Source organism: Schistocerca nitens, chromosome 8 (genome assembly GCF_023898315.1).
Source record: "Schistocerca nitens isolate TAMUIC-IGC-003100 chromosome 8, iqSchNite1.1, whole genome shotgun sequence".
NCBI lineage: Eukaryota > Metazoa > Arthropoda > Insecta > Orthoptera > Acrididae > Schistocerca > Schistocerca nitens.
In genome coordinates, this window is record NC_064621.1 from 351,514,900 (window position 1) to 351,538,156 (window position 23,257).

At 39.6% G+C, this 23,257-nt stretch overlaps 1 protein-coding gene across 5 annotated transcripts in view; it reads left to right on the top strand.

The window, feature by feature from the left end:
* The window catches only part of LOC126199367 (importin-11), a 195,930-nt gene that overhangs the window by 165,265 nt on the left and 7,408 nt on the right, over positions 1-23,257 (top strand). For all 5 annotated transcript variants that reach the window (XM_049936261.1, XM_049936263.1, XM_049936260.1 and 2 more), the window contains exons 17-18: positions 5,888-6,045; positions 6,177-6,269. In XM_049936261.1, the coding sequence (XP_049792218.1) occupies positions 5,888-6,045; positions 6,177-6,269 (251 nt within the window). The remainder of the gene's footprint in view (positions 1-5,887; positions 6,046-6,176; positions 6,270-23,257) is intronic.

The following is a 23,257-nucleotide window of genomic DNA, read 5'->3' on the forward strand; positions in this document are numbered from 1 at the left end:
GGATACAATATTACTGGAACATACCCACACAAAATCACACATTTGCTATACATGGATGATCTAAAACTACTGGCAGCAACAAATCAACAACTCAACCAATTACTAAAGATAACAGAAGTATTCAGCAGTGATATAAATATGGCTTTTGGAACAGACAAATGTAAGAAAAATAGCATAGTCAAGGGAAAACACACTAAACAAGAAGATTACATACTGAATAACCACAGCGACTGCATAGAAGCGATGGAAAAAACAGATGCCTATAAATATCTAGGATACAGACAAAACATAGGAATAGATAATACAAATATTAAAGAAGAACTAAAAGAAAAATATAGACAAAGACTAACAAAAATACTGAAAACAGAATTGACAGCAAGAAACAAGACAAAAGCTATAAATACTTATGCTATACCAATATTGACCTACTCATTTGGAGTAGTGAAATGGAGTAACACAGACCTAGAAGTGCTCAATACACTTACACGATCACAATGCCACAAATATAGAATACATCACATACATTCAGCAACAGAAAGATTCACATTAAGCAGAAAGGAAGGAGGAAGGGGATTTATCGACAAAAAAAACCTACATTATGGACAGGTAGACACTTTAAGAAAATTCTTTATAGAACGAGTAGAAACTAGCAAAATACACAAAGCAATCACTCATATAAATACATCGGCTACACCATTGCAATTTCATAACCACTTCTACAACCCTTTAGATCACATAACATCAACAGACACGAAGAAAATAAATTGGAAAAAGAAAACACTACATGGCAAGCACCTGTATCATTTAACACAGCCACACATCGATCAAGACGCATCCAACACATGGCTAAGAAAAGGCAATATATACAGTGAGACGGAAGGATTCATGATTGCAATACAGGATCAAACAATAAACACCAGATATTACAGCAAGCATTTTATTAAAGATCCCAATACCACAACAGATAAATGCAGACTTTGCAAACAACAAATAGAAACAGTAGATCACATCACAAGCGGATGTACAATACTAGCAAACACAGAATACCCCAGAAGACATGACAATGTAGCAAAAATAATACATCAACAGCTTGCCTTACAACATAAACTTATAAAACAACATGTTCCCACATACAAGTATGCACCACAAAGTGTACTGGAGAATGATGAATTCAAATTATACTGGAACAGAACCATTATAACAGATAAAACAACACCACATAACAAGCCTGACATCATACTCACCAATAAAAAAAGAAATTAACACAACTAATCGAAATATCCATACCCAATACAACAAATATACAGAAGAAAACAGGAGAAAAAATTGAAAAATACAACCAACTGGCTGAGGAAGTCAAGGATATGTGGCATCAGGATAAAGTTGACATTATACCAATTATACTATCAACTACAGGAGTCACACCACACAATATCCACCAGTACATCAATGCAATACAGCTACGTCCAAACTTATATATACAACTACAGAAATCAGTAATTATTGATACATGTTCAATTACCCGAAAGTTCCTAAATGCAATATAACACATACCATACAGTTAAAAGGAAGTGACGCTTGATCAAGGTCCGCGTCACTTTCCATTTTTAACCAGACTTAACGTCTGAGAAAGTAAAGAATAATAATAATAACTATAATAAAAACAGAACAATCGACACTGAGTGTTCCAAACCGAACCGATAAGTAACGAAACCAAACTATAGGGACCTAGCCGCTACTTATTGTGTTACACATTCATTTTGCTTGTAAAAACTGCATGTCATCATGACTTCTCCATAGTTGACTCCAAACTTCGTTAGCAACAGCAGCTGGCGTAGTTTAAATTATGTCACAACAGTACACATTAACAGACCAGGTGATAATTTTTATGTTTCACCACAACTATAGATATGAATCTCTTGGGAGGGGGGGGGGCGTATTTCCAATTTCCGGGAGGAACGTGTCCACCCCCACCCCACCCCCCACCCCCCCCACCCCCCCGGGCCACGCACTGATTTCATCACTGACACACACACACACACACACACACACACACACACACACACACACACACACACACAACTTGCACACACGTCTGTAGTCTCAGAGAGCTGAAATTACACTGCGAGGAGCAGCACCAGTGCATGATCGGAGTGGCGACTGGGTGGAGGTAAGGAGGAGACTGGAGCGGGGAGGGGGAGGGATGGTATGGTGGGGTTGGCAGACAGTGAAGTGTTGCAGCTTAGACGGACAGCAAAAGAGAAGGTACTGAGGGGGTGAAGGAGTAAGTAGCAGGAAAGAGAGAAATAAAAAGAAATTAAAAGACTGGGTGTGGCAGTGAAATGACAGCTGTGTAGTGCTGAAATGGGAACAGGGAGGGGGCTGGATGGGTGAGGACAGTGACTAACGAAGATTGAGTCCAGGACGGTTACAGGAACGTAGGATGTATTGCAGGGAAAGTTCCCACCTGCGCAATTCAGAAAAGCTGGTGTTGGTGGGAAGGATCCATATGGCACAGGCTATAAAGCAGTCATTGAGATGAGGGGTATCATGTTTGTCAGCATGTTCAGCAAAAGAGTGATCCACGTTTTTTGCCACAGTTTGTCAGTGGCCGTTCATGCGGACAGACAGCTAGTTGGTTGTCATGCCTACATAGAATGCAGCACAGCACAGTGGTTGCAGCTTAGCTTGTAAATCACATGACTGGTTTCACAGGTAGGAGCAGTGGGAAGGATAGTGGGTAGGACATTTCTCTTGTCGAGGCACGACAATAGGTAATCGAAACCCTGTTGGAGAATGTAATTCAGTTGCTCCAGTCCCGGATGGTACTGAGTTACGAGGGGAATGCTCCTCTGTGACCGTTACGAGGGGAATGCTCCTCTGTGACCGGTCTGTGGGACTTTCGGAGGTGGTGGGAGACTGGAAAGATAAGGCATGGGAAATTTGTTTTTGTACAAGGATGGGAGGATAATTACAGTCAGTGAAGGCTTCAGTGAGACCGTTGGTATATTTAGAGAAGGACTGTTCATCACTGCAGATGCGATGACCACGGGTGGCTAGGCTGTACGGAAGGGACTTCTTGGTATGGAATGGGTGGCAAGTGTCGAAGTGGAGGTATTGCTGGTGGTTAGTAAGTTTGATATGGACGGAGGTACTGATGGCCTTACTGCCATCGAACACTACCTTTCCAGACACCCTATGGATTCCAAACCAACAACCTCATTTCTAGTCTCCATGACTATATCCTCACCCACAATTACTTCTCCTTTAAAGGGATTATCTACAAACAAATCCGCGGTATGGCTACGGGCACCTGCATGGCACCATCCTATGCCAACCTATTCATGTACCATCTAGAGGAATCCTTCCTAAACACCCAGAATTCTAAACCCCTGGCCAGGTTCAGAGTCATTGATGACATCTTTGCTACCTGGATTGAAGGTGAGGACACCTTATTCACATTCCTCCAGAACCTCAACAACTTCTCCCCTATTTGCTTCACCTGTTCCTACTCAACCCAACAAGCCACCTTCCTAGATGTTGACCTCCACCTCAGAGATGGCTACATCAGTACCTCCGTCCATATCAAACCTACTAACCACCAGCAATACCTCCACTTCGACACTTGCCACCCGTTCCATACCAAGAAGTGCCTTCCGTACAGCCTAGCTACCCGTGGTCGGCGCATCTGCAGTGACAAGCAGTCCTTCTCCAAATATACCAAAGGTCTCACTGAAGCCTTTAGTGACGTAATTATCCTCCCATTCTTGTACAAAAGCAAATTTCCTGTGCCTTATCTTTCCAGTCTCCCATCACCTCCCAAAGTCTCACTATCCAGTCACAGAGGAGCATTTCCCTCGTAACTCAGTACCACCCGGGACTGGAGCAACTGAATTACATTCTCCGCCAGGGTTTTGATTACCTCTAATCGTACCCTGAAATGATAAATGTCCTACCCACTATCCTTCCCACCCCTCCTACAGTGGTATTCCACCGTCCACCGAACCTACACAATATACTCTTCCATCCTTACACAACCCCTGCTCCTAATCCCTTACCTCGTGGCTCATACCCCTGTAATAGTCCTAGATGCAAGACCTGTCCCATACATCCTCCTACCACCACCTACTCCAATCCGGTTACTAACATCACCTATCCCATCAAAGGCGGGGCTACCTGTGAAACCAGTCATGTGATTTACAAGCTAAGCTGCAACCACTGTGCTGTGCTGCATTCTATGTAGGCGTGACAACCAACAAGCTGTCTGTCCGCATGAACGGCCACTGACAAACTGTGGCAAAAAAAGTGGACCACCCTGTTGCAGAACACGCTGCCAAACATGATACCCCTCATCTCAATGACTGCTTCACAGCCTGTGCCATATGGATCCTTTCCACCAACACCAGCTTCTCTGAATTGCACAGGTGGGAACTTTCCCTACAATACATCCTACGTTCCAGTAACCCTCCTGGCCTCAACCTTAGTTAGTCACTGTCCTCACCCATCCAGCCCCTCCCTGTTCCCATTCCAGCTCTACACAGCCATCATTTCACCGCCACACCCAGTCTTTTAATTCTTTTTATTTCTCTCCTTTCCACTACTTACCCCTTCCCCCCTCCACACCTTCTCTCCTGCCGTCCGTCTAAACTGCAACAGTTCACTGTCTGCCTCCCCCTCCCCCATCCCAGTCTTCTCCTTACCCCCACCCAGTCGCCACTCCCATCATGCACTGGTGCTGCTGCTCGCGCCGTAGTTTCAGCTCTCTGAGACTGCAGACGTGTGTGCAAGCTGCGTTTGCGTGAGTGTGTGTGTGTGTGTGCGCGTGTGTGTATATGTGTGTCTACTGCTGACAAAGGCCTTAATGGCCGAAAGCTATGATTGTTGAATCTTTTTATTGTGGCTATCGCGACTCAGTATCTCCGCTATATGGTGAGTAGCAACTTTCCTTCTCTGGTATAATTTTTTTTCTTTCTAAATTTACATAATGTATATGGTGACGAATATGAAAATTATCAATTAAAACTGTAATCATACCATATATGTATTGTATTGTACAACTTGGCAACAAAGGAGCAGGACATGTAATTTGATAGCCTCAGTAAATAAAAAATAAAATAAAAAAACAAGGGACAATTATTACACAGAAGGAACTGGCAAATTGACACTACTGAAAAACAGAACAACTGACAAAACTTTTCTTCAAGTTAAGAATTCAGACAATAATTTTTTGCTTTCTCAGAAACTTCATACATGTAATTAATGCTTGGTGCAAAATAAATTAGGGTGAGCAGAGTGGAAACGATGATGATGATGATGATGATGATGATGATGATAAGGGACCACTTGCCAGTCGCTGATTTAATAAGTAGTGCATAGAAACACATAGCTAGCACATATATTTCAATATCTTAAGAGTTTTCATGCTTTTTATAAACACACACATGCTGTAGCTTTAATTCACAGGTATTGAATTACTGGAATAAGGGGGATGAGTCCAAATCTCCTGTGCTAAATCACCAAAGTAATGTATATTATTTTGCAGAGCTGGTTGAGTTAAAGCATTGTGTGTTACCTTTTAAACACCTTATCTGTGTCATTTTCTCCTTAATGACCACATTGTACTACACATACCTGTACACAATCCTATATAGCTGTTGACCATGACTTTTTGATATAATACAGCCTCTCTTCAAGAAGGATTATCTGAAAACACAGTCAGTCTCATGTATATTTGATAATGTAGTATGTCTCATGTACACTAGGTAGTGTTAATAAGATCCTGAAAAGTATGTCTAAATGAGATGAACTATATGCCTCATGGACATCAACAATATTTAGTTGCAGTTTAATTTTGTGCAGTTCTTAATTCACTTATTTGGCTGTCCAGGCAGTGACCAAAGTTGCTGATTCATTGAGGCAATCACAAGAGGCAGTTCTAGACAAAATGTTGGATGTGTGGCTGGACAAAATGGCACTAGTTACCCAACTGGAGCGTAGGAAGCTCTTGGGCCTGGCACTGGCGTCTTTGCTTACTGCAGGTTCTAGGTACATATTACTTTTTTTTCTACTTCATTTCAGTTAGTGTTCATCTTTCTGTTGTTATAATTTGAGGCTCATGTTAAGTTTATGCCAAGCCACTAACTCTGATATATACATTTTTTCTTATGACTGTTTAGGTCAGTGCTTGACAGGTTCTGTGGTGTTCTGTTAAACATAACAGAAGCCCTAAATGATGTTATGAAAGTTGAAGATACGGGTAGACAAGTTGAGTGAGTATTATTTTTAGTCTGTTTTGTGAATAATCATTATTTTCATTTATATCAGGACATTAAATGTCTAACTATATCAACTCTAGTATTGTATTGAATATTTGAACAGATTGTTCATATCAGAATGAATAATATTATGAGCCTTGCTATTTCTGGAATTAAGAATCAAGGTAATTATACTTTTTCATAATAATAATAATAATAATAATATATTGAAAAGGAAAACATTTCCTATGTTCTGCAAAATTGCATTTATTTGGTCAAGAACCGGCTTTCGGCTTCTTATGCCATCTTCAGATAACAACTGAATTTCATAGACAGAATAATAATAAATGAAAAGCACCAGTTTGCTTTTGTTCTACAATATTGTAGAACAAAAGCAAACTGGTGCTTTTCATTTATTATTATAATGTTGTTCTACCAAGAATCGACAGAAGATTCTGTTAATATTCACAGACAGAGGTAAACATGTTGTGCGACAGATATTGTTTGTACAGAAGATACAAAAGTGACCAATTGTTTACACAGGAAAATATTACAAAAATTACATTAACTAAAAAGGGGATAAACAAAGTCTTAAACAAAGATACATACAACAAATGATGAGAAATAAAATGAATTTACACTTTTAATCTAGTATCTGGTGCGCCCCCCCCCCTCCCCCCCCCCCCCTCCCAAGTGTGTACTTCACATTCTACATGATATAGACAGTTTTCTGCTAAAAGTTTATCAGGAAACATCAAATCTTATCAGCTTATCTGATATTCACATAGCCTAATTGCCACAGCTCTGCCTGGTGGACCAATATACATTTTTCACACTGCTTGCAAATGATTTTATGCACACCAGTATGTGCCAAAGGTTGCATTTTGTCTTTACTATTGAATAAAATTTTTTGTATGTTATTGTATTATGAAAATACAGGTCTGTAGTTGCAAGACTTTATAATGTTTTTGTAAGATTGTCTGAAATGTTGCCAACATATGGAATTTTGCACGAGGGAAATGGTGCAGTTATATTCATTTTCTTTTTTCGTAGAATATTATCAATCAGGGCAGAACCGTAGCCATTGCTGGAAGTGATTTGTTTGATGGTTTGTATTTCTGTTTGAGAGGGTGATTTGTATAATGGGACAGATATGAGGCAATTCACCACTGATTGGAAAGCTGTATGTTTGTTTGTGTGTGGATGCTGGGAGCTTGCAGGGATTACTTCATCAATAGCTATGTTTTCTCTGTAATTGCTAAATGCGTTTTCTTGTACTAATATCTATATTGAAGTCAACAAAATACATAGAAGAGCCTCCTGGTTCCTTTGTAAACTGATTGTTCCTATGTTGAGAGTTTAAATGCTGTAGTAATGTATCTAAGTGTCCAGTGGTACTGGGTCCACAAGCACAACACTTCTGTTTGCGACATTCAGTTGTCACTCGAAGATAGCCTGAAAAGCCAAAAGCGAGTTCATGACCAAATAAATATAATTTTGCGGAATATTAGGAAGTGTTTTCCTTTTTCATATTATTATCATGTTCTGCCAAGCACCGATGGAAAATTCACTTAGTGTTATATCTTATACAGATTGTGGAATTTGCTAAATGACATACTGCTGCACAGAAACATAAAGACAAAGTTTTACTTTCAGACCCACTGAGAAAAGGAAATAATAAATGAAAGAAGTATGAAAAGAAATAAATTAAATCCATTCATAACTTGGCAAGAAAATTTAGAGAAATATTGGTAACACCACATAAAAATTTTCCCCCCATGATTGTTGTTAAATGAATTTCATTTTGTTGTATTTCCATTTTCAAATATGCACAACTCCTCAGAGTGCCCATGCTTTCCGCATAGTTCATGAACTAAACAATTTAGACATACAGCATTGTAATCATAATGTTGCTGGTATCAGACTCTAAGGTGTAACAACAGGCAAAATACAGTAACCAGTATGAGTTGTTGCAGGAAGCCAAACAGTAGCCCATAGTACAAAAGCATGTAACTGTTGTCTGTTCAAAATATTCTGGGTTAATTCTTAAGAAGTTCAAATTTTAAAATTATGAGACAGAATTGCTTTCCGGCACTTATCTTCAGGAGGTGAAAGTTTTAGTGCTGCCAATGAGACAGATATGAAAATACACTAAACTATTCTAGATTTTGGACCTATTAGTTCATTTCCTGGGGAGGAAAGACGGACAAGTCGTGGAAAGTTAACAAACAAGGACAGAGTACTCAGAGCCCAGGATGTGGTGAGGATGAGAGGAGACAAATATGAAACGGGAGGCATCAAAAAGAGTTGGTCAGAGATAGGACATTTGTGAGTTATGGACCAGTTACAGTCCAGAGACAATGACAAAGTGAAAATTAAAGCTGGTTTACGTGGTTTAAGAGGAAGAGAAATGAAACTAATAGTGCAATTTAGAACTAAGAGGAAAAGGATGTTGGGGGAGAGGAGGCAAAATTAAAATGTGAAAGCACTAAAGAAAGTAATGAAAAAGAGAAGAGGAGGTGGACGGAGGGTGTACCTTATCAAAAGATGGGTCCACGATGGTGTCAGAATGTAAAGGATATGTTGAAGGGTAGTTTCCCATCTCTGAAGTTGAGGAAAACTTGTACCAGTTGAGAGAATCCAAATAGCCCTTCTGGTGTAGCAGCTGTAGAGAATATTCAGCAACTGGGTACTGGATTTCCACAAGGTGAACTGTTCTTCCTGAGATCTTGCGAGTTTTCTCACCATTATGGATTAATGGTGTTCTTTCGCGTGTTCAGCACATGATTGATTATTTATTCTGTGCCCAGTCATCCACTCATCCAGTTTAGTGGTGAACTTTCCTATATAAATCACTTTGCAGTGAACACTTACTGTGAACACTATGCATGGTTTCGTAAGTTGCCCTGCTTTTGATGTTGGATTATAGCGGTAGGGCTAGAGTAGGTGATAGTGATCCTGTGTGTAGCACGATTGCTCTGAGTGATTGCAAGGATAGGCACCTGGGGGTAGAGATAATTGTGTGGAAATGTCATACAGTTTGACAAAGATGTTACGGAGGTTGAAGATAACAGAAATTCCCAGTGGGATGCCGTGGGGTAGATAATCAGGAAGAGAGTAATGCATTAAGGCATTCAAGGCCTGGGTGATAAGGGAGGGGCTTCTGTGTTTTTTGGAAATGGGGCCTTTATCAGTTAGAGTGTGATAAGCTGGAACAGTTTGGGAGATTTGTTTGTGAATAAGATCTGTGTGGTATTTGGAGGAGATGAAAGCGTAAGAAAGGTTGTTGGTGTAGATGTTGAGGGATTCCATAGTGGAGCAGATGTTTGCTGTGAAGGCATGGACTGTAGATAATGGACCATTTAAAGTGTAGGTTAGTAATTGTTGCATATTAGTTGGTTTTATATGGACTGACATGTAATGTAGGCCTCAGTTAGGTGGGGGTCAACTTAATGGAAGCCTTTGTTGGATCTCCATCTACATCCATACCCTGCAAACCACTGGGAAGTGAAATGCATGGCAGAGACTATTTCCCATTGTATAGTTATTTGGGTCGTTTCCCATTCCATTTGTGTGTGAAGAATGGTTCCTTAAACACCTGTATGTCCACTGTAGTCTGATCTTGTCTTAGTGATCCCTATGTGAGAAATATGTAAACTACTCTTTGGAAAAAGTGAAACATCAAGAGTGAGAGACATGATCACAATGAAATTTATTCCACCAATTAGGTGCATGACAGTACACAAATAATCATCATTTCAGACCTGTACATGCACAGTCACTGTATGAATTCAGTACAGAGTAGTGCCATCACATGCTGGAATCACAGCCACTGGATGTCGTTGCATGGAATCAAAGAGCGCCTGAGTATACTGCTAGTGAATACTCTGCCCCAGCTTTTGTAGACACGTCCACAAAGCATATGTCGCTGCAGGAGGAACTGAATGGACAAGTATGTAGTGATACATCCTATTCCTTGAATGAAAGGAATCATGTCCATAATTACATATATCAGAGAAAAGATGTTCATGACTGAAAGTAGCCGATAAGTAGTGAGCATCCCTCTATGGAGGTGTTTTAAATCGTAGGTGCTGATACCAGAGCTAACGATCCAGTGACTGTACAGAGGTGGGCAACAAGGAGTTCCATGGAGTGGACAGTGCAGAAGAAAGAGTTCCATGAAATCTAAGAATGTGGAATGTCAAAGATAATAAACATATTGTAATTGTTAATTTTCAAGTTGAATATCAGATCTGTTATGTATGTAGTACAGAGAGGCAGTGTACGAGTTGATAGCTGTCTCCTCTTGTCATGTATTTAGTTTAATATTGAAGACAATAGAAGATGGTGAATTGAATCTCACTTATTATTTATGTTGTGAAGTGAATGAGAACAAGAAGTTAATGTTCTTCAGCTTTATCTGCAGCCTGGAGGGAGGCAAAGTCTCAGCAAAGTTGGAGGAAGAAGGTACATGGATTCAGGGCACAGTCTAGCTGGACCCTGATTAATAATACTTAATGGTGACCGAATATTCAGTAAACAACATTCATTGTATATAAAAAGTGTGTTCAGGTGGCAAATTATTTAAGTGTTTGGTGCATGAGGTGAAGTATAACAAACTACCAGGCAGCCCAAGCCAAACTGAAACACTTCAGATTGCTGACTGACTGTATTCCAGACATGTTTGATGGGCATCATGTCGGCCAAACAGGCAGACCAAGGAAGCAGTGGTACTCATCGTTCTTAGAAGGAGACTTGCATGTTCCTCACCACATGCAGCTGTGTATTGTCCAGCTGAAATATGATATGTGGAAAGGCCTACAAGAGGGTCAGTGCGTCGGGCTGTAAAATCTCCCTGATGTAGCAGTAACTGTTCAGATTGCCTACAACAAGTAGGAGGCGAGATTGCATCTTGTAGGGAATAGTGGCCCTTACCATCACACTTGATGTTTGTCCGCTATGTCTTCAGCAGTGCAGTCTGCCTGACTACATTCACCACAGCTGCACCAATGCGTTTATCATTGTAGGACAAGTTAAAGCTGTACTCATCTAAAGACACTACATTTTGCCACTAACCATGTGAGTGTGAGCATTCACGCGCCCACTGCAGTCTGTGACATTAGTGGATTCTGGTCAATGGAAGCTGACACAATTGCCTGCATGCCACCAGTCCTGCCCACAAAAGACGGCAAGGAACCATTGATGCAGACATGTCCAATTCTGTAGCAGTGTTTCAGTGTCGCGCCAACACTATAGACGAAGCTGTTCTGTCCATTACAGCCAAGTGGACAACATGGCAGTCATCCTGTGCTGTGGTCACCATTGTGTTATCCAGTACCCTCTTGGCACTGTGTATGGACTTCTTCTTTCCACTGGTTCCGCATACTTCTCGCTGCTGAAGCAGCGTACCTTGTACGAGCAACAGTGTAACAAATTACAGCCCCACTTCCCATGGGACCAATCATTCTGCCCCTTTCAAATGCACTCACATGCCAATATTTTACCATGTGATGTTGGTGAGGCATAGTGGCATTTGGTTAAATGTTTTTACCTCGTGTGATGGCTCCGCACCAACTGAATGTTGCTTAACACTGATCTGACCTGCCCTGTGCAGTCTCACAAAATAGGGCAGTGTCGGGCCTAGGTGCACGACAAGTTTGTACTGTTTAAATAACTTGTTATGGTTTCCATGTTCTACACGTCCTCTTATCGTGGCATGTTGCAGACCATTTCTTCTGAGTGTTGCACGTTTTACATGCATTAGTGTACATTCCTAGATTCGTCACTTGTAGGTAGTGAAATATCACTTGTAAGTAGTGAAATGGACCAAGTGAATTTGAGTTGGGGAGAGGGGTTAAGCTGCTGCATGAAATGTTGTAGTTCTTTAACAAACTACATACCACAAAGTAGGCATTGATAAATTTGTACCAAGCCAGGAAGCCCAGCTTCAGGCCTAGAGGACTCTCTCTTCCATGTGCCCTTGAAAAAGTTGGCATAAGATGGGATCTATTCTGGCACTCGTTGCAGTCGGGGCGGGGATTTTGTTTGCATGTTTGGTGCTCAAAGGTGCAGATGGCTGAGGTGACAGACTAGTTTTCAGGGATGTTTTCAGGTAGCGTTTGGGAGAGATAGTGTCCTAAGGCTGAGAGGCCATGTTTATGTGGGATGTTTTTGTAGAGTGACATTACATTGATAGTGACACTGTTTTCTCGATGAGAGTTGACTGAAGACATTCCAGGAAGTGGTTGGTGCCTTTTTGTGTAAGGTAGGAGACTTTGTGTGATGGGTTGAGGTTCTAGTTCAACAGGACTGAGGTACAGTCAGTGGGAGCTTTTGACGTCACCTTTTATTGAATGACCAGAATGGTTATTTTTGTGTGATTTTGAAAGCACGTAGGAGGGGGGGGGGGGGGGGTGCATTTATCAGTGGGAAGTTCTAAAGCTTTTCTGCAGTTCAATCTGGGTGGAAGGAATGGGGGCCATTAGGAACAGTTTTGAGTTTTGTTTGTTGATGTGCCAGAAAACTGACAATGCCTTCCCCACCTCATACCCCTCACAGTCAAATATCAGAGTAGTGGAATCTTGGCCCACAGTGAGAATGATGAAAGAGCGTTCTGCCTTCAAATCATGGATAACTCAGGGCTCAACTTGAGAAAGGTTTGGAGTTTCAGTGATATTTTTCCAGGAAGATTAATTGGGAGAAGATGATTGGAGGGAAGAAGAGGATTGAATGGTGAAGTGGTGGTTCCAATTAAGATTGTGGGTACAGATGAATTAAGAAGAGGTGATTGAATTTGGATTGATGACTTGAAAGTTAGGCCTTTTAAAAGAACAGATTTCTTAGGATAGGAAAGGTATATCAATCAGAGGTTTAGAACTGAATGAGGACTAGGTGTGAGGTTTTGGAGTTTGATTATTGGCTAGAAGATGTGCTTGGTTTGGAAGGCTAGGATGAGCTTGTTGGCTTGGAGGGGAGGGGAAGGAGGGAGGTTGTTGGTGATAATGCAGTGGATGGTGGTTGTTGTGGGAGATAGACACAACTTAGGGGTATTTGGCCTACAGTCTGAATAGCTTCTGTAGGCAGTGTAAAGTGTTTTCTCAAAGTTTACAGCTATCTTCAAAGAGTACATTGTGTATGCTATACATACATGGACTGAAAGATGGAAAATTTTAAACAGAGACAGCGGCTGTTGGGATAGTTGGTTTAAAGATGCACTTTATTGTAAAGGACAGGATTGGTAAGCAGTAGGACCAGTTTTTTTGAAACCATCTGTATGTTGATGTAGGGTAAGGTCCCAGCCAATCGCCCTGGTGGGCCATCGTTTGCAAATAGTCTTATGAACAAAACTGTGGAATTTTACATCATGCCCTCCAGCTTTAAAAAAAGGAATTTTATCCTGATTGATTGCATCATGTAATGGTTAAGGTACTGTTCTCAGATGCAAAAGGTTATGGGTTTGAATCTCATCAGGTACTTCCAATATTTTTATTTTTAAATCTTTACCAAAATGACTTAGATCATTATTTCCTTTCAATTAATTGAATTAAGTGTAATTTTTTACATCTGTGCTTAGCATGTCATTTTAATCACAATATCTATTTTTTTTCAATTTCTCTCATTTTTTCTTCCTATGATCTTCCTATCATTCTTTCTCCACTTGGAAGTTCTACGTATGTCAGTGTCATTATTTTTAGTTTATCTAATGTAATATTTTAAACATTTGAAAATACTGATCTATCGGATTAAAAACAAAAGATGAAATAACCTTTTTATATTGACCATGCAATGGTGTCAGAAACGTATCTTTCAATACAAGGTGTACATGTTTTTGGATGGTTATCACATACAAACATTTAAAGCATAAATTCTTTTTGCACTATGGACAAAATAACATAGATGAAGATTTAAACCAAAGAATGGATTATATGTAAAATCAAGAATCGAAATAATACATAAAAATAATTAAAATCACATGAACAAAGTTTCCAAGTGGCAAAAAAATAATAGGAAGGAAAAATGATGTGACAAAGGAATAGAAATAAAAATATTAAAAAAAGTCATTTTGATAAATATTTAAAAATAAAACGTTTCGGAACACCTGACAATATTTAAACCCACAACCTTTTGCATGTGAAGACAGTACTTTAACCATTACACTATGCAGCCAGTCAGGATAACATTTATTTTGTAAAGCTGTAGAGCATCACTCAAAATTCCAAAAAAAAAAAATTTCATATATTACTCACCAGCTAGTTCCCACCAGGGTGAACAGCTGCAGGGTGTGATACATGGAACCTTAACCTATTTCACCATGTAGAAAATTACAGAAATTTGAGCCCCTCACTGGGGCCTCTCCTTATAAGAATTAATTAGTCTGAAATTTGAGAAGAGATTGGTGGAAAGATGGGATGCAGCAAGAGCTGGTGACCTTTAATGTGAGGCTTTTGGGATCAATACCAAAGGTTAAGCAAGACTGGGGGTAATGTATATGGAACAGTTGGCAACTATAGTAAGAGCATTTTTGTCGAAGGAATGTAAGTATCAAGGTACATGTTAGGGAAAATCATGAGTGCGATGAAAAAAATGATTGACGTGGACTGTTGAAAGTAATAGTTCAAGGAGGAAAAAGAAAAGAGTAGAGTTTTTTTGTACACAGGCCAGCAATTCTGTCTCATAATCTTATACTTTCATATAATTTGCTTTTGAAAGAAAGTTTAGGACTTCGTTCTTTTTGGGCCGTCCAATGTTACTCCAATCCTGCCTAAAACAATTCTCATTATGAGAGATTCATCATAGTATGAGATTGATGTAGTTTTTGCACCTCGAATCTCTTGCACCAATGAAGTCCATTAGAGGATGTGTATTGCAGATTCACCTGGATTTCAAACTTGATAAAAACTTGGATGTTAAATAATATTTTCCAACACACTGATGAAACCTTGTAACAGCAGATGTACTTTTCATAAGCATTTTCAAAGATGTTCACACACGACTGTTTTCGACCAACCTGACTGACAAAATAGCAACTGTTACAGATTTTGTGTCATTACATTGGCCGAACTGTGACTGGCTTCAAATGCTTTGCGCTGCTCAACATACATCCTGTCTTAACAACATATGTTCTTTGGCCTATTGTCAAAAACAATTGTTTATAATGATTTATAATGAAAAGTTAATGATTTACAACAAACTGTTAGCACAGTTTTAAAGACAATAATTTTTTTTCCCTGTGGGAAAATTTGATTATGAAGGCACAATAACAATAACCATCATAAAAACATTACTACATCTTGATTTCACATTGGATTTTATGCCCAATATTAATTGAGGTACAGTACGAAATGCCAAAACAGAATCTCAGGTTATAGTTCTGTATGATAATTTCATAGTAACAAAATGACTGGAAATCAATAGTGTGTACATCAGAATGTTCACGAATCATTAATGAAAAAGTTAATTACAACATTACAACATTTAAAATACAGAAAAAGATTATCAGGGTGATAAAAAAAAGCTAAATGTAAGGAGTCCTGTAGACCCCTTTTTAAAACTCTGAAAATATTGTCACTGCCTTGCTTTTATATAGACGAAATACTAATTTTCACAAAAGGGAGCATCTTAAAAAAGGAAAATCTCTTCAAACACTACTATGATATACACACATATGAAACTAGACAGAAGATGAACCTACACAGGAACACAGTAAATACAAACTTGTGCAAAAGAGGAGTGTATCATTCTGGAGCTATGTTATATAACCATATGCCTTCTTACTTAAAATGCATACCAACATTAAATGCATTTAAAATAAAGTTAAAACAGTTCTTGTTTGACCACTGCTTCTATTCTTTGGATGAGTATATGGAACATCATAATAAATACACCTCATTTACCAAATTTCTCTAATTGTCAATTCATAATATAGTTTACATTGTGCTTATCGTGTCATCTCACTTAATAACTGCTATTATCACATGTAGTAGCAATGCAGTACACCAACCTACATTATTATGCATTTTTATTATGTCAACAATGTAGTCAAAATGACTACTGTATTGTAAACTAACTGGGTTTACCACTGTCCTATATCACATGTACAAACAATGTATGAAACTGATTCTTGAACCAATAAATAAATAGATATAATTGGTTTTTCATTATTGGCATGATACATTAAGTGCACAAGTCACATTAAATACGTCAGATGACTGATAAATGATCCAAAAGTCTGTTTTTAGGTAAGTTTGAAATATATTAATTTTGATAATTAATTATTGGTTTAATTACAACATAGATATTTCTCCTAGCATTTCTGTGGGAATGTAATAATGCAATCACAAGAATGAAATTACAGGTTTTACTGAAATTTACAACAGTATGGTAATTCATATCATCAGGTTTTCTAACTAACTATAACTTTCTGTTAATTACATTCAATTATCTGAAATAATGTTGATTTGGTATATTAGTGAACCATACAGTTTAATATGCTGATAGAAATTAAGAAAAACCATACTTTCTAACTATTGTCCATTACAGATTGGGGATTGGGTAAGATACAACTGCCAAACTTTTAGTGATATTGAAGAGTTCATGAAATACCCTACAACTAGTTCTATTACAACTGGTAACTTTAGATGGTGGCTATGTTGCAGATCCCAGTTGTAAATTCATGGCAGTCATGTAAGAAAAATGTGAAGTAGGTCCATCAAAGAAACAGTTACTGTTACTGCAAGAAATTGTCATGGCACATTTTGCAACTGTTGCAAGAATAAAATTGACACTTCTGTGACGTAAGTTTTCTGCTGTCAAGCCATAATGTGACTTTCATAGTCTTTTCAGCAATTCAAATTTCTACGTCAGCATCCACTTTCATCTGATTGGGACAAATGCTGCTGAATGTTCCAAATTGTCCACTGTATCAGATACAGATTTTTATTTAACCTTTTATTTAACTTTTTATTTAACCTTCTCCCCAAATCTCTGCCTGTGCATTTGGTTTTCTAGTGTACATCAGTTGAGGATCTCATAAATGAAGACTAGCCACTGTAATTCCAAAGAATATTGGAGAATTTAGTCACATTTTTTGCCTCATCCATTATCCTAGGTCATTGCAGAGATCCTGTATACTGTCATATTCATCATTAATTTCTTCAACATTTTCCAACCTCCAGCAAGTCTGGTTAGAACAGAGACTTCTCAATTTTCATTTTTCTTCCCATCATCTCTTCCAGTCCACTTTTGTCCATTCACCCTTAATTTTAAAACTCCTTTTTCTCTTCTCTTTGCAATTATTTATTGCTTGGTCTTCCTCTTGACCTTCTACTCCCTACTTTCATTCCATGCATCATCTTCATTGTCCTTCCAGTGACCATTTTCTTATGCTTGTACTAGTTCGGTCTAGCCCTCTAGCTTTTTCTGAAGGGTTCCTAATTTTATGTTTACCTGACTACCATGCTTCCTTTTCTATTCTGTCTTGTAACTCAAGTGCTGCTCCACAGGAATTTCATTTTTCGCACATGTATTTTACTTGTCTCTTTCTGTCATTGCCCCCTTTTCAACCTTGTCATCAATGTTAGGGTTTATACATTGGTTATATCATCTTCTTACATTTTAGGTCATTTTCTTTACTTCAGACTCAGCTTTCAATATTCTAACAAAGGAAAATTCCCCATCGCAATCCCTCAGATTTAGTGGGAAGGTGGCCCAGTGGTTAGCCTGTCAAAAACTGAACACAGATCAAGCATGAAAATAGGAGGAAGGTGTACTGAACTGTGAAAAAAATAGAAATAGTGAGTGGTCCAAGCTTAACAAGTGCAATATTGAGAGACATTGAGCAGCTCAGCGTCATGATGTTGGACTACAGACTTGATGAGCCATGTTCAAAACCCCTTCATGCCATTTATTTTTATCTATTTATTTATTTATTTAGCATCATTATGAACTGTCCATCCGGTCACTGAAAGGTTTGTTCTCTTTCTGTATTCTTGCCAGTTGTCATATTACACATTGGCTATAGAATATGAGTCATGTGGCAAGAATACATTACTGTTGCAAGTAGACGTTATGAGTAGTGAAAGCAGGCGAGTCTCTCAGAAATGAAAACAGGAAATAAACGGCTATGAACTATTTTACTACAAAGGAACTCAAGAGTCGAAACTTCCAAAATGTAACACACCTTCAAAAATGTTAAAAACATATGTTTTGACAGAGTACAGAGAAACTGTGTGATATGAAACTGTTGGATCCATCTGGTGCAGCTTATGTGACAAACTATTATGTTTTCATCATTTTCTTGGGAATGATCACATTCACATTCGTATGGACACCTAAATCGGGCAAGGAGGCATATCTCACTCGCTTACCAGGCATACAAATTAGGTGCGTCAGTAAGAAATTCCTCTCATATGACACATGTTCTGTCACTAATGCTGTGGATGACACACCAAACATGTTTTCCGGTGGAGGATTCGGTTGACTTGTCACTTTATCAAACATTTGTGGTTTCCATTTGAAAGCCACTTCCTTTCGGCTGCTAATAGAGAAGTTGTGCATAATCAACTGTCATTACAGGTCCCTACCTTACACCTCGCTTAGCAAGTGGAGGTTACACCATGACACAGACACACATTTGAATACAGCAAACAGCTAAAATAAATAAAAAAGAAAGAGAATTTGACTCTAGTGATGTTTGAACATGGCTCCAACTGACCACGACACCATTACACCTTGCGGCTGCTCTATATTTCACTTTGTGTTTGTGGACCATTCACTGTTTCTATTTTGCTTTTTTTCACAGTTTGTGCTTATCACTCTCATTCATTAATTTCTTTGTTTTTATTTATTTAGTGCTCTCTCTCTCTCTCTCTCTCTCTCTCTCTCTCTCTCTCTCTCTCTCACTCACACACACACACACACACACACACACACACACACACACACACACTCCCTCCTCTCTATGTTGTTGCACTCCCCAAATATCTAAAACACAACCCTCACAAGTTGTTCTCCTCATAGCGTCACCCCATTTACCTTTTTTCAGGCCACCAAGTTCTGTGGATCAAAAATTTGCATCGTTTTTAAATTAAACTTGTCCCATAAAACCAAACAAGATGATGCAGTGGTAAAACACAAGACACACATTCGAGAGGATGCCAGTTCAAATCCCTGTCTAATGATCCAAATTTTGGTTTTTGTGTCATTACCCTAAAGGCTTAAGATGAATGAATGACTCCTTCAAGGGAGCACAGCCAATTTTCTTCCGTATCCTTCACTAATCTGAGGTTGTGCTCTCTGTCTATGACATTGTTATCAACAGGATGCTCATCTCTTAATCTCCATCCCTTCATTATCTTCCACTCATTCCTCCCACATGTCTAACTGCAAGTGGACCTCCTGTTTGTAATCCCCCCTTTCCATCCCATCAATTTATCCAAAATGAGCTTTTTACCATTTTCACATCTCCAATCTTTCCTGCCATTCTTTCTTCTATTTCATTCATGTCCTTGATTAAAAGCTTGGCCACACCGGCTGGCGCACGTGCCCCCCCCCCCCCCCCACACACACAAACTTTTCTACATCAAGGAAAGCCATTGCCATATAATTTCCACAATTGCAATAGTACTCTTGTTGTACTGCACAAATTAGGTATATTTGGACCTTCCTGGTTTGAAGCCATACAGTTCTTCTTGCAATCTTGCCGATCCTTCTTCCTAAGATATTCGTGAATATTTTTACAAAATGACACAGACACAGAAGTATAATGGTGACCTTTTATGTTTTGATGCTTCAGTTTTACTGTGCCCTCCTGTTGGAAGTAAAATCCTTTGTTTCTTAATGAGTGGGTGGTGAGCAAGACATTTTTAAATATATTTACTATTTATTGTAATTCTAAAAGATTCCCCCAGTCGGATCCCTAGACCACAGACCACATGACACTTCGTTATGGCAAAGGGGCTACCTCCTAAATTGTTAACAACAGTGCACACAATGATATAAACTATATCTTATTGAATAAAATAATTTTCTGCAGAAAATTCTCATCTTCATGCACTGTTTTCATAAACTTCTCAGTATTGCATTTTCTAAAGGCTATTATTTTAATGTACCACCTGCAAAAGTGTTAAATCATACTGTGATATGTACTGGTTCTGCTAACCGATGTCGCATGCACTATCACCACACACATAATCATGAGATTAAAACCTATCGTGGTCCGATTCTGCTCCATATTCATTCCTTCATCGTTGTTGAGCCAGGAATAATAATACCAGATATCCAGTACAATTTCAAGCATCCATGATGCCATACAAAGATACCACTTCCAGAGACACTTCTTAAATATTAGCTGCTGAAGTGTGTGTACATAGTTTTATGTCCCCCAGTAGGAATATCTTAAGTCTTATGTAAAAGTGAACAACAACTAATTATTTCTGAACTTGGTTGTCATATTTGAGGTTTAGCTCTTATAGGAATTACAGAAAAAATGTCTTTCGTTCTCATATAAAAATCCTCTGTGCAAAATGTGTTGTGTTAATGTGTCCACAGATAAGAGTGCACTGAAATTCACCTATATAATAAATTAAATGTGTGTATTGGTCCAGTACTTGAGCGGAAACCTCGCATTTTACGTTTCATATTATATTAACTAAGCAGTCTGTCTCTCAAAAGAACAGTTTTATTTTGCTGTTTGCTTGTCCTAACTTCTCATATGTTCTACTGCTAAGAGGGAAGGGCAATTTACACATAACCAAACAGTTTTCTCACATTGTACACTAAAGTAAACCCACATTATCAGTTAAGATCGTAACTGACAGAAGATTGGTGCTAACAATTGGTAACTAATTAGAGTTCTTATGGCAGAAGGTAGAGATACTGTAGTAACCAAGACATACATGAGACCAATTCAAGTAACACAAATACAGCTTTATTCATGAAACTCTGAACAGTAAAGGAAATCAGACTCTCATGGTTCCCAGTGTAACAAGACACAGTACACTGATTGGAACGGTACAATTGGAGAACATAAAAGAGAGACAGTTAGTGCTCGTCCGTGCATACGTATGCATGAGTCATTTGAGTCATTAGCAGATGGTGCGGCAGAGACAGCACCACTTGCATGCCTCCGACAGGTGGCCTCCAGTTGCCGGCACTGATACAGTTGACAGCCGATATAAACACTACAAACATGCATGTGTGTTGACACATTCTCAACACACCTGTGCTCTCAAGCACTCATGAGAAGTGGGCACCCAAGGCAATGGAGGAGACGCCAGAAGCCTGGCGACACACACTTCCATCGAATCTGGAGGGGTGCCTCCACAGAGGGCTTCGTCCGGCTTGAGGTGGAGGGCAGCAGGGTGGGGGTATGCTGATGGGAGGCGCAAAGGATCAAAATGACACACCACCAGCCCATCCGCTATATAGACGTCACAAAGATGGCATCCCCAGTGGTGAACAACATTAGCCAGTATACACTTGGGCCAGTGGCCAAACCCTTGCACCCACATCAGCGATCCCAGCGTGAAGCAACTGGGCGATCCTGACCGCGGCAGGTGCAGCACAGGTCGCTGAAGGTGGAGGACCATGTGTGACTACTGGCTATGAAGCAACTCAGCCGGGTGCCGCTCCCCCGAAGGCATGAAGCGATAGGTGCTCAGAAAATGGAGAAGGGTTCAATCAGTGAAGAATTGACAATAAACTTTTTCAATTGGGACTTGAACACATGCACTAGTCATTTTGCCTTGTCACTTTATTGAGGGTGGTAGGGTGGAGCTGTAACATGACAAATGCCATGATGGGAACAAAATAATTGAAAGGTGTGAGAAATGAACTGGGGCCCAATGTCAGAAGCTAAGGTACAAGGCAACCCCTAAATATAAAAACACTCAAAAGCATATGATTTGTGACCTCAGTCGACATTGATTCACACCTGAAAATGTAGAGAAACCGGGAGAATGCATCCACAACCAAAGCCAATAGAAATTCTAGAAGTGACACGCAAAGTGTACATAAATGAATTCCAATGGCTGGTGTGGAGTAGGCCAGGGAGACGGAGATGCCCTGGGAGCTGCAAGTTGTCAGGCACATTACAGGGAAGTTGCAACAAAAGGGAAAATTTTGCCCTCAATCCTAGGCCAAATAACGTGTCTCCTAGCTAACAGTTTAGAAGGCACAGAACCTCGCAGCAGGAATGACTACTCTGGAAGAGAGGTCTTCCATGGACAACAGCAAAACACCATCAAAAACAGAGGTGATACTGTAAGGGAAAATAGTTGCCCAGGGGTTCCTAAGCTCGACATGGCAGTTTATCTGGCGAGCCCTGTTGAATAAGCTGAACCATCTGGCAGAGAACCAGGTCAGCGGCAATGGCAGCTGCTATACATGAGCTCGTAATTGAGAAACACCCTACAGTAGCCTGCATCTCACTATCAAAATGGAAGTAAAGCAATTCTTTACAATGAAAGTCAAAATCGAGACCCACAGGAAGGCGAGACAAGGCATCTGTTTTGGCATGTGTAGGCATTGGTAGAAAATGAAAATGGATTTCATAATTATAGCTAGACAAGAACAGCGCCTAGTGTTGTATGTGGTGTGCTTCCTTGTCAGGCAAGGAAGTGTGAGGGCTGAAAGAGGTATGGTCAGTAATAAGGTGAAACTTGGAGCCATATAAGAGAACATGAAATTTCTGGAGAGCATAGACTATGGCAAAAGCCCCTTTTCCTGCCTAAGAGTAATGCTGCTGGGCCAGAGTGAGAGATGTAGAGGTGAAAGCAACAGGTCGTTCAGAGCCATCGGCACACATTTGCAATCTGAGCTCCAGCAAAAAGGTACATTCTTGTGTAACAAGGCATGCAACAGGTGGGCAACTGTGACCACCCCCAGCAGGAATTTATGAGTAGGTTATCTTTCCTAGGAAGGCCTGAAGCTCCTTTGTGGACAAGGGGGAAGGCATAGACATAACAGCAGAGGTGTGATCTGACAGAGGGCAAACCCCATCTCAT